The sequence below is a fragment of the Gavialis gangeticus genome, unplaced genomic scaffold (assembly GCF_001723915.1).
Source record: "Gavialis gangeticus isolate Ggan-Ray unplaced genomic scaffold, GavGan_comp1, whole genome shotgun sequence".
Taxonomy (NCBI): Eukaryota; Metazoa; Chordata; order Crocodylia; family Gavialidae; genus Gavialis; species Gavialis gangeticus.
Window position 1 is genome coordinate 2,649,200 of NW_017728992.1, and position 12,345 is coordinate 2,661,544.

The 12,345-nt window shown below is 41.3% G+C and overlaps 1 protein-coding gene across 3 annotated transcripts in view; it reads right to left on the minus strand.

Moving 5' to 3' along the window:
* FHOD3 (formin homology 2 domain containing 3) overlaps positions 1-12,345 on the minus strand; it is a 783,635-nt gene that overhangs the window by 341,860 nt on the left and 429,430 nt on the right. For all 3 annotated transcript variants that reach the window (XM_019520693.1, XM_019520685.1, XM_019520696.1), the window contains exon 6: positions 12,292-12,325. In XM_019520693.1, coding sequence (XP_019376238.1) covers positions 12,292-12,325 — 34 coding nt within the window. The remainder of the gene's footprint in view (positions 1-12,291; positions 12,326-12,345) is intronic.

Consider the following 12,345-nt stretch of genomic DNA (forward strand, 5'->3'; position numbering starts at 1 on the left):
TTTTTAAAATGTTTTTTTTTTTTTTTTGCCCCCCCATTTTGGCCTGGGTTTTTTTTTATGTTGTGGGGGGGGGGGGGGGAGGAGGGGGGTGGTCCTAAAAATTTTTAAGCCCTTTCACTTTCTTGTGATTAGGACATAGCTTTGATAATATCCAGTTACCAGAATTAGTGACTGGTGTTGCAGCAGTCAGTCTGCAGATAAAGGGGGAGGGGAAATTACATTATCTCACTCTTCCCCCACAATTTGCAATTGTCCACAGTTTAAGGTACTAAAAGTTTATAAACTACCATACCCCTGACTCAGTGAATGTTGTGTATGTGAGTGAGCATACATAAGATCAATTTCTCATTCATGATAGTAGGGATTTCATGAATCAATCTTGGTATACACTACATCAAAAAGAAAATACTTTCTAATACACTCTTACTAGTTGGCATCAGCAAATTGTTTTGGGAAACTGGTTCATAAAGTCTGAGTAGCTAAATCATACCTCCAAAATGGCTTTAAAGACTCCAGAGACTACTTTCCAAGACAACTCTGCTTTGCTCAGTAGTTCAGGATGTGCATTTTTCACAGTTCAGTTCCTCATTTTTCACAGGGTCTGCACAGCCCAAAGTGTCATATTTCATGGGAATTTCACAACATAAAAATTACACAGAAACTGAAGATTCATTTTCATGAGGCAGTAAGCAACCCAAAGCCTTCCAGCAAGGGAAATCCATAATTTTATGGTGGTGTTATTCTTGAATTCCATATAGACTATGAGAACTTTATATCCTCTTCATCAGCAGTCATAACATAAAAAGCCATCTCATTCTGAGCACAGAGTAAGAACAATTCAGTTTATTTATAGATGTGTAAATTACTATATACTGGTTAAACTTCTGAACTTAATTTTTTTTTAGTGCCAATTCTCATCCCAGATGGGGAGGACCTGTGCTCTGTGCAGCCTGGACTACAAACATCTGACTGTGTGCAGATGGATCACAGATCAGAATCATATTCAGGAGGAGGAGAGGGGGAGAGATCATGTAACAGATTACAGGAATCTTCAGAGTGTATTTTTGAAGGAAATGCTTGTGAAAACATTCATAAGCGAGACTAATAATGTGTCATTTCAAAATTCAGGTGGCAATTGTGGAAAGGAAATATTTGCTGTAAGTGTGGAGAAAAAGGGAAGAAGACGCTTTCCTTCTTTAAAATTGTAGGCTTTTCAAGGTCTCTGACTGCTTTTGTACAAATAAACAAATGCAGCTAGCCTTAAAGAGACTTTCAGAGGCAATAGGTAGTCCAGCTACTGTCCCAATACAGTCCATTGAACAAGCAACTAACCACAGAGATAATATAAGCTATTCGCTTTCTTAAAAAATCAGGTAGTAGTTAAAGTATTGTCCTCTTATTCAATAAGGTCATGCAGCTGTAAAAAAATGTTTATTCCATTCAAGTTACTGTAATGCAAAGGCATTAAAGACACGATAGATTAAACTGTAGATACAACCTAAGCAATTACCACATTTGGGCATGTGTTTGTGCATGTGTAGGTACACACACATACATATGCTTCAAAGCATACTAAGTGTGCCTTGAGACAGACTAAGAATGTCATCTATAACACCTGCTCAAGAGTGAAAATAGGGTTTTTTTTGCCAAGAGAGCTTGTGTATATTAAATCCATGATGAAGCAACTCAGTTACACCAGTATATTTTTATTAACTTGTAGCTTTCATGATGAAGATTGCACTGAATTACTTTAAAGTCATGATAAATAAAAGATCTTTTCATGGTGGCTTCACTGGACTGCTGTTTGGTTGGCTGTGTAAAATGAAAGAGGGATATTGCTGTCCATCTCCCAGGGGACAAGTATCTACACTGCTAAAACACTGTCATCCTTGTTAGCAGATTCAAAGGCACCAACCAATATTGAATGCACAGAGAGAATGAACTATCAACTCAGTCTTGGAGATGATTGTCTCAGAAGCATATTGCTGATTTTTTATAGAGCAGCTAACAAAGGCCCATGCCCATGCTGTGTTTGTTTTGAGATTAACTGAGGATTTCATATGATATTTAAATCAAAGAACTTCTTATAATGGGCACTCTGAGTGCTTACAGAAATATCCGGAAAATACATAATTATGTATTGAATGGAACAGTGCAGGCTGACAGAGGAGGAGTGGCAAGTTTTGATGTTAGACCTTGGAAAATGAGAGCTGCAGTTAAGCTTCTGTCCAATAACATGCTGACTTCCCATTACACTATTTCATTGTGGTATTCAGCAGGTAATTCTAAAGTTGCTGGACAGTTTCCAGTATGCCCATTTACACGGAAGGGGGAAAATAATACAATGGTATTCAGATGAACTGACAGTTAATTCTACTTTCACTATTTCACTTGAACTACAAGTTGCCAGTTGTCTGTTGTGATGTCAGCTCAGAGCCACATAACGACTGCTCAGTGAGACACACCTACATGTACTCTACAGTTCTTTATTGGTTCATTTATTGAATCCGAATATTTATATTTATATGAAGTATGCACCATAGGTGCAACTAACACCATTTGTTCCACCCCTCTATTCCAACTAGAAAGAGTACATCATTAAAAAAGCAAATATTTCATGCACAACTTGGTTTGAAGAAGAAAACACCCTCAACTCAGTGTCTAGATACCAGAACATGAAGATTTTTATCATTTGCTTCCATTTTTGTTTTTTGCTTGCAAGACATCAAACAGCCCCTCTCTTTGCTTTCTCTAACTTTACCTCTATGCCTTTAGGAAGGTTGAGCACCCGTGACAGATATTAGTCACACAGCATTTTACAATATGCCCAAAGCCCTTACCTGTTTCTAATCTAATTTTGTAGAATGTCCAAGCAGAGATGTATGCTCTAAAGATGGTGCCAAGGTGGTATCACATATCCGTTTTATAAATAGGCATAACTGCTCATGGTTTGACTACAGGTTCTGTGATTACACTACTTGCCTATTGTTATTCACACCCACAAACTACAAGACTTTTGAGTATGTACCCAAAATTAAGACTAATGCCAGGTGATTGTGAAACCATTTAATCTGGTAAAACTGATTTAGAATTCATTCAAAGTCAGTAGAAAAAAAGCAAAATAGGTAATTACAAAGTCTTAGAACGTGGTTTTATTAGATCATGCTTTGTTTTGATTTGTTTTGTTTTAGAGAGGAAGAAACAACCATAAGATGTAATCCTAAAACACAGCAGCATAATGACATTTAAACATGTCCATTCAGTAAGAATCTTCATTGCATCCCAAGTTAGCAAGATAAAAAAATTGGACATGTTAATATTTACTGTAACAGAGTCTTCATATGCCTCATTATCTTTGGGAGTCAGACTATTCATTCAAAAGTAATCCTATTAACTAACCTGTCAGAAGATTTTAGTTCCTTATCTCCTGTACATCATGAGGTCCCAGTGCTTGAAGCAAAGCCCACGTACAGTCAAAAGATGACAGTCATTGACTTTGATCAGCTGTAGGTCCCTCTTGCAGAATTCACAGTGAAAATATGCTGCAATCCAGCTCTTCTGTTCAATAACCGTATCAGATATGAAGAGTTGATACATCATATGTGAGACAGCTTTAGATTTGGATAATAGGACCAGTGCTTTTTATTGACCATGTTTCTAAAAAGTTCTCTGTAGGCTATTTACAACAATGGAATGACAGTCAAGATCTGCACTCAAAGGCAATCTTACATCATTCTCCCTCACTAGAGAATGATTCTCAGGCTAGGGACAGACATTCAAAAAGCCTGAGCCTGAATTGATTCACTCTTTGCAGGTTAGTCTAAGCTGTGCAGTTTAAATTGATTAATAACTGGACAGACATTCTCTGTTAAATCAGGAAATGCTATTCAAGCCAGAAGATGGGGGGCGCTAGAGCATGCTTGCCAGGCACTGCCAAAGGGGAGGGAAAAGAGACACTTTCCAAGGCTCTCACCCCTCCCTGATGGAGTAGAGGGGGCATGGCCAGGTACTAGCCAGGGCTAGCACGATACACAGGATGCCAGCCACCAGCCTGCGGGTGTGGGGACCTGCTGTCAGTCTGAGGAGTGGGGATGTGTAAAAAGTCCTCTCTCGGAAGCAAGCATGTATTGAACACAGCAGATTGCAAAACTTACAACAGGGAACTACCAAAAATCTTCGCCTAATTTAAGGTACAGCTCAGTAAAACAGAGCATATATAACTTAGTCTAACTTAAAATGTAAAGCAGGAAGACAAGAGAAAGACTTGCATAAGTCTGGCTAATCCTGAGGGCAGTGCCTCCTTACAGCCAGGCACTCAGAAAGGCTTTGTTTAGGTTTTACAGGTTCTGCTTTATAATGTAAAGGTAGCTCTCTGCATTCTTTGGTCTGCAACTTCCAGCCAGACACTATCTGCAACTTCCCTTAACTCCATCTCCAGCACATATGTGTGATGATTGTTAGGTCTCTGCCAACATTTCCCACCTCCCAGTCTGGTCTTCAGGTCTTAGCTCTGGGCTCACAAGTGCAGGGGACTCGCTTGCCTCTCCCCTCCCCCACCACTCTGGGACCGCTGTGCCACTGTGGAATTAATCCCCTCCCTGGCTGCTAGCAAGCTGGACACAGGGAGGAATTAACTCCATCTCTGCTTGGCTGCAGGAAAGCCGTGGAGATACAGCTGGGGATGGCAAAACCCAGCTGCAGTCTGCAGGGTTTACTAGCAAGGGGGAGAGGGGATGGAGGGAGGAATTTGCCTTAGGGTCCATGGCAGGCCAGTGTCTGGCCATGCTCCACCCCTGCTCCAGCTAAAGAGCACAGGGGAAGGGCCAACTCAGCTCGTTGGAGCAGAGCCCATCTCAGAAAGCATGCCGGGATGCTGGGGGTCTCTGATTTAACTTAAAACAACAAGGGGTTTGGGACAGATACTGCATAAACTGGTTTGAGCCAAATCAGTTAAGTCTGATACTATATTCAACAGGTTTATTTCAACCCAGTTTTGGCCATTTTCAAACTGGTTTATGTGCTTTGAATGTCTGTTCTGTTACAGGTTTGAACCAGTTTCTGATCACTTAAACCGGTTTATGTGTAATGTCTGTCCCCAGCCTTATAGTCTTGCTGCAAGTTCATTTTCAAGTTTCAAGTTTATTGCTGCCAACTACAAATAGAAAAAATATTAAATCAGGAACGATAATTTGGACTAATAAATGATTATTATTATTTCCATCATAGTAGAGTCTCAACCAAGCAGCTCACTGGGCTATAGGAAATATACAAACATGTTGTAAGAGTAAGAACTCCTGGAAGAGCTATCTAAATAAATGGAAAACGCAAGCAGACTGGGAGGAGAAACAAAGTGTAGACAAGTGACAGCAAAACAGGGGTGAATCTAGGGGAGAGAAAAAAGGGACCCTAAAATGTTAATCCAGTGCCCCATTCACTGAACTACACTGCCTCTTACCTACAAAGAGATTTAAACAAGCTACTTTTAAGGTCCCATGAACAGCTTAATATTTTCTCAAAATGTAAGTGAACTCTTCAACCTACTTCCCACTTCATCCACATGCACTCTCTCTCACCCTCTCATCCAGACTTTGAACACAAAATGATGGCCCAGAATTCTGGCAGGCTTTCATTAAAAGTATTCTGGAGATATATGACAAGAAAAGTTGAGTTTTGGTTAATTAGTCTTCACACCTATATTATATATTTTAGTTAATCAGAGACTCAGCTTCCCATCTGGGAGCGCATGAGCATGCACATGCAGTTTGAGGCACCACAACCCACACATGCCACACATGCAGGCATTTGCCACACTGCTAATTTGGAGTGCAGTGGTTTTTGACACCAGGATCTCCAACTGTCAAAAAAAAACTGTGCCAGAAAAAAGCTGGGTGGTGCACATGGTGGCAGCATGTGCCGCCCAAAACCAGAGCCTGGCCAGCCAAAGCCATGCTCCAGCTGCCAGTCAGACTCTGCATGCCTGGATCACCACTGCTGCAGCCCCAGGAAGCCCCCACATAAGGCTGCTGGGGCCAGTCCAGGTGCTGGCCCTAGCCTCCCCTACTCCATCTGGGGCAACTTGCCCTGTGTCAGAGCATATGTGCGGGGGGGGGGGGTCCCTGGGGACAAGTAGCAGAGGCACAAGTATGTGTCACTGATATTTTTTCCTGGTGAAACACACATTCCCCCTAGTAGGCATGCATCCTAGGTGTCTACTTGTGTGAGAAAAAAACCCAAACAAACCAGGTGCCAACTCAAAACCTTCACCAGTAGGTACTGATTTGAATTCACAATTAGGAAATTAAGGATACAAGGACTAAGATAAGCCAGGTAAAAGGGAGATTTCCTTGTGAAAATTTACTCCACTCTAACTCAGAGGTCAATCTTCAGTAGGTAAACTTATCAAGACTTCACTAAGCTTAATGGAACAGTGACAAATTCCATCTTACATGTACCTGCACCTTTAGTAACAGCAAGGGCACAATGTTATGACTTCCTTGCCTTCCTCCAAAAGTATTGGGCCAACATAACTGAAAATGACAAAGGCTACAGCATTCAAATTCTATTATGAGCTAGTTGACTAGTATTTCAGAACAAAAAGAAAGATTATCCACACAGAAATACAAAACACTTCAAAAACTGAAGGGTAAAGCACAATTAATCCATATAAATGATGGATATTTCCCCCTATTTCCTTGTTGTTAAAAAGAAGCAGTTGCAATGCTGTAGGAAAAGGAGTTTTACATAAAAATACCAAAAAAGGTTTAGCTTCAGTCTGGAAGTTTAAATGCCAGGGAAACCATGGCTAGGATGACTTACATTTTCACAGAATTAAATAACCCTATTAATTGCTGATTTCTCCATCACATCACTTGCTTTGCTGTTGCTGTCCTTCATTAACATTTTGCAGGAACAACATCAGGTTTGGCTCTACTTGGCAAATTCATCAATACAGTAGATGTATTAGGGGCATTCAGTAGAGACCAGGGAAACATCCTTTATTAGTGATTGTCCAACTGGAGACTTCTGGAGACTTAACGAGACAATGTTCTTTGGGTGAATCTGATATCTTTTATTAGACCAACTTAAATAGTTGGGGAAAAAAAATTAAGCAAGCTTTCAGGAGACTTAAGGAGACTTTTGACCTGCTCTGTACTTATGTCAGAGAAAGGTAGTTAGCCATGTTAGTATAAAATGAGGAAGAAGGCAAGGCTGGGTATGACCTTAAAGACTAGTTTAAAGAGGCATGCACTTTCATAGACAACAGCTTACTTCATCACATGCTATGAATGGGTTTGCAGAAAGCAGAGGTTCTAAATAGAAGGGAATTTAAATACAAAGGATAGAGGAAGAGGGCCTCTCTAAACCAGTCTCTAAGGTGCCATCTTGCCCTGCCTTCAGCCAATGTTTATGTCACTTACTTCTGAGCATATTTCAGCTCTATAATACCTGTCACACAAATAGCATTTGGAGCCCACTGTAGCTTTCTGTTTATTTCATCAAGTATATGTGGGTTAAAATTAATCTCTCTGTTCCTGAACATCTATTTACAGTTCATTTAAAGGAATGCTGTCAAGGAAATGCAGACAAAATGGCTATTAAATAAGGAGAAATAACCACTGTTTTCTAAATATCCAACAAGGTCGAAAATAAATTAAAGGAAAAGGCATTAACTATTATTGTTTCAGGGCCTCCAGAAGAAAAGGCAGGGTCCTGTGTTGTATTGCTCCCTCTTCTGACAATGGGGCAGACAAAAATGAACAGAACAAAACCTAATTTCCAAGTAATATTTGCAGACAGTGATGCTTCCTAAGTGAACTAGGAGAGATATAGCAAGGTAACACTTTACAACAGTTGTCTTTGGTTCATTTCTATTCTACAGACATTAAGAGCACATTTATCTCTCATTTGTCTGACAATTAAAGAAACTGAAACTGGTGACACACTTATTCACTCTTCAGGCAGAATTTTCTATCTTGAAAGTCAGTAAGTAAATCTACATTCATAAGCAGGGAGCTTCAGAGAAAAGCAACAAATAAGACTTCTGGGGAGAGTGGAGGAACAAAACAAAAATTGTCTTTATGAAAACATTTTAGCTTCCGAAAGCAAATATTGCCATTAACCTTACAATATTAGTATGATTCTTGAGCACCACCCTGCTAACACTTACTTTTGGAAAACTAACTCTTAATATGGACGATGGCATTCAAGTCTATATAAATCTCTTAGAAATAACACTAATGCTATTTCTTCAAAAATAAATAGGTTAAGTTTGCATGCTTCAACGTGGAAAAGTCACGTGATACAGCAGTACCTAGCAACCTTTCACAATGTGTAGGGACATTAAAGATGAATGAGGGTATATTTGATTAAATCTACAGGACAATATATTTAGGCTATGTAATCTACGTGGAATTGTATCCTTTTGTGGATCATGGAATGTAGTAAAGTATACTCCACTTGGGCTAATGGAGACAAGGACACATTGGCATCACTTTGTTGTCATATTTCTGTAACTGCAGAGTGTGTTCAAATCCCACAAAGGGCCTGGCTCAGCTTCTTGAGTTCTGCTCATAACCCAATTTAAAAAACTCTAAATAACTACACACAACCAACACTTCAGAGCTGTATTTAAAAAAAAATACATATTAGATTTATACCATATTAAATTTATACATAGTTACTGTGGAGAAGAAAAAAAAACCTTTACATCATTTACTGCAGCTATCCAAAAATAAGAAGTCAGAAATATGTTATTCTTACATGACATACACTTCAATGTTTCTTCTCATCAGCCTCCTCATTAGTTGGCTAGGCTTGACTATGTTGTAGTTCCAACCCTCTTTTTATCTCACTACACATACTGCCCTGTTCAGAAAGCACACACTGGTTCCTGGAACTGAAAAACAGCTGACAAAGGCTTGGAGTAATAACGAACTCTAGACATCCTGAAAGTCAATCAGGACTTAAATTCAATTTCTAAAGAAAACAGAGACATGGGAAAACGCTAAAAGCTGTACAGTTAATTCTTTCTTACTAGACCTAATAATACTAGGATACCCAGAGAGAAACAGCAGCTTGATGGCTCAGCAAAGTATTAAAATCAACGAATATCAAGTCTAAGACATGACTTATATGGCACCTAGCCCTAATAAATACCTTATATTTTTTATCTACACTATATACACCTTGGCATTATTTTTCATGACTAATTGATCCCTTGTGGATAAGGAGGGAACAGGTTCATTAATTTTCTTGGCATGATCACTGAAAGGCAAGCTTCAAATACACAGGCTGTGAATACCAATATCAAGTGGCTGGTCCAAAGTCCATTGAGGTCCATGGAAAAATACATACAGAGTGACATACAAAGCTGCACATTAAGAAATTAAACATTTTAGTGTACCTCAAACACGTTTTAATTAAGCATTCCTTCTGAGATCTAATCTAGACTTCATGTATTTTTTTATTTCCTTTTCCAATTCTCCTATTGAAGTTAGTGCTAATTATTTCTGAAGAACTTCCCACAGCTATAAAGAGAAGATCCTATTTCATGTTCATGTGTCAATTTTCTGTGCACTTGTCTAACTTCACTGCAGTTTATAGTGGATTACCTAAATATACAGAACTTAACCTCAATACTAATATTGTGCTGTTACTGGTGCAGAAATAGGACAATATTTTGTCCTGTTTTATCTCAAAAAGAATATTAGCATCCCTGATCTATAACGGTCTCTTCTTCAAGTACTTTTCTCTCATCCCCTTCCTTCTCCTGTGCCTAGCTCCCTGTAATCTGAAACCTGAGGAAGAATGTACTGCATTCAAACGCTTGTCTAACTTTATGCCAAAGACATAGTTGGTCCAATAAAAGATACCACCTAAAGAAATCCTTGCCTCTCACATCATTTCTGAACCATACCAGCTACAACATCATTCTTACTTTAAGTAAAGGTCACTTTCAACTCAAGTATAATGCCTTAAATAACTGCAGATGAAGAGTTCCTGGTACTTCTGCAATGTTTGTATATGCAGATGTCTTTTTCTTCTCCAATGAAGGATAGTGTGGTTTCTAGGTATGCCAAAGCACCAGGCTGATGCTTTTAAAGACTCCTATGAGCAGCAGTCTGAGAGCATTTAAATGGTGCATTCACCAAGAATGAGGTGCTCATGAGCAGGCATCCAGGTTTTCTGTTTCCCATGGAAAAATGGAGAAAACCACAGATTTTACCCTTTAGCAGAAGAAAATGTGGATTTCTCATTTTACAGGATTTTGCAATTTGGCAAAGAGCTCCAGACAGCAGGGGCCTGGGAGGGAGCGGAAGGAGGGTGGTTAGGAAGAGTGTGCCATGTGAATCTACATGTACATGGCCACCAGGCAGCCTGGAGAGCAGCTCCCACAGGTAAGTGGTGGGGGGCAGAGATAGGGAGAGAGGGAGTTGGGCAGGGCTGGGGCTGGCGCTGCTGCCCAGCCAGGCAGTGCATGGGGTTTGGGGCTGAGGTCACAATGCACAGATGCAGGGCCCCAGTGGGAAGAAGGACAGAGCTCTGGGTGGATCATCTGGGGGTATGGGGGAGGGGCCAGCTGCGTGCACTCCCAGAGGGAAGGGGGGATCCAGGCCCTCAGATTTGGTGCAAGGCAGGGGTGGGTACGGGCTGCCCATGGCGAGCTCAGACTCCTGCCCTGCTGCCCTCCCCCAGGTCCTCCACAGCCCAGTGGGTGTGACCCAGCATTGCAGGGAACAGCAGGGCTGCACGGGGATTTCCTTGCCGCTGCAAGCTCCATGCTGCCCTGGCAATGTGACTCTTATCTGTGCAACAGCAGTGGGTGCACAGGGGACACATCACCAGGGCAGCACAGAGCTCACAGTGGCAAGGAGATCCCTGCATGGCCCCTCTGTGCCCTGCAGCACCAGGTTGCACCTGCTGGGCTGCAAAGGCCCCAGGGGAGGCAGCAAGACAGGAGCCTAAGCCTGCAATGAGAAGGCCATGCCCACCTCCCACAAATCTGGGGGGCCTGGGTCCTTCCTGCCCCCTGGGAGTATGTGCAGCAGCAGGGAGCTGCCCCCCCCCGCCCCACCTGAGCCTGCAGTAGGCAGGCAGGGGTTGGGCTGTACTCCGTTCCATTGCAGCAGCCACTGCCTCCTGCCGGGGGCAGAGGGCTGTGGACCCTGGCAGCTGGGGGCCTCCTCTGGCAGGGCTAGGGTTGGTAGGGGGCTGTGGGCGAGTGTGAGAGGCACCAGCAGGGCTCTGGGTGGGGAGCGAGGGGCACAAGCAGGGCTAGGGATGTTGTGGTGGGGAGTGCAGGGCCTTTCACTTTAATCACGGAATTTGGGGGTTTTATCAGAGAATTCATGATTTATTTTTTTATTTTTTTTATCAGGGCAAACCAGGCTCCCTGCTCATGACTGTTCCTTGTTTTCTCTAAGAGGAAATGTTGCTGGAAGTATTCCAATTGTAGAGATCTTGTGAAAGAAATGTCTTCCTAGTCACTCTCTACTCCTGTGTAGGAAGAAAGGAATAGCTGTCCTTGCCCAATAGCCTTCTTCAGGGACTACAAGTGGAGCAAAACCAATCCAGAGCAATAGCCAGTACTTTCAACATGAGCTTTCAATTTAGATTAGCTTCTACTTTTGGGGGCAAGATAGGGGAAATGACCAAGCAAATAAGCCCAAGTTTTCTAGCCTCAACAGGCTAAATTTTTAAACCCTTGGCAGCAATGGCTTGCACTTATAGTTTTGCAAATGCAAAGGACAGAATTTATACAACTAATTACCTGCTTACTTGAACAAAGTGTGCAGCAGACTTTCCATTTAACCAAATCCCAGAGATAAGGGCTGATCAACAGCAATATCTACCTATTTCAAGACCACGCTAACAATCAAACTCCCAGGAAGAATAATATTGTTCTGCTCCATTTTGCTGTAGTCTGATGCAAGGTTATAACTGAAGCTTTTTCAAATCATTATAAAACACCGAGGAAGTAGTCAATAGGACAATAGGAAAAAGTTAAAGAGGGGAGAGAACATTTAAACACTTTAGCTCCTCCAGGCAGTGACAAATGGCCATTCTTTTTTTTTAAAGTTCCTGGTAGTACATTGTGCATAGAAAATGTTCAACTGCTTTAAAATAACCCATCTTCAAAAATACACACACATAAAAAAACCCTTGCAATTAACTGGGAAACCATTATAAACACCTAAACTTTGGAAGTCTGAATGCATATTATAGTTAAGTCAGAGCAGATCTGCCAGTGACACTGAGTGAAGCAAAACACAGCTTTTGCATTTACTATACCTCTCAGGATGTAGTTTTGGTAGTTCTGGTCAGCCTCAGCTCCCACTTTTATCA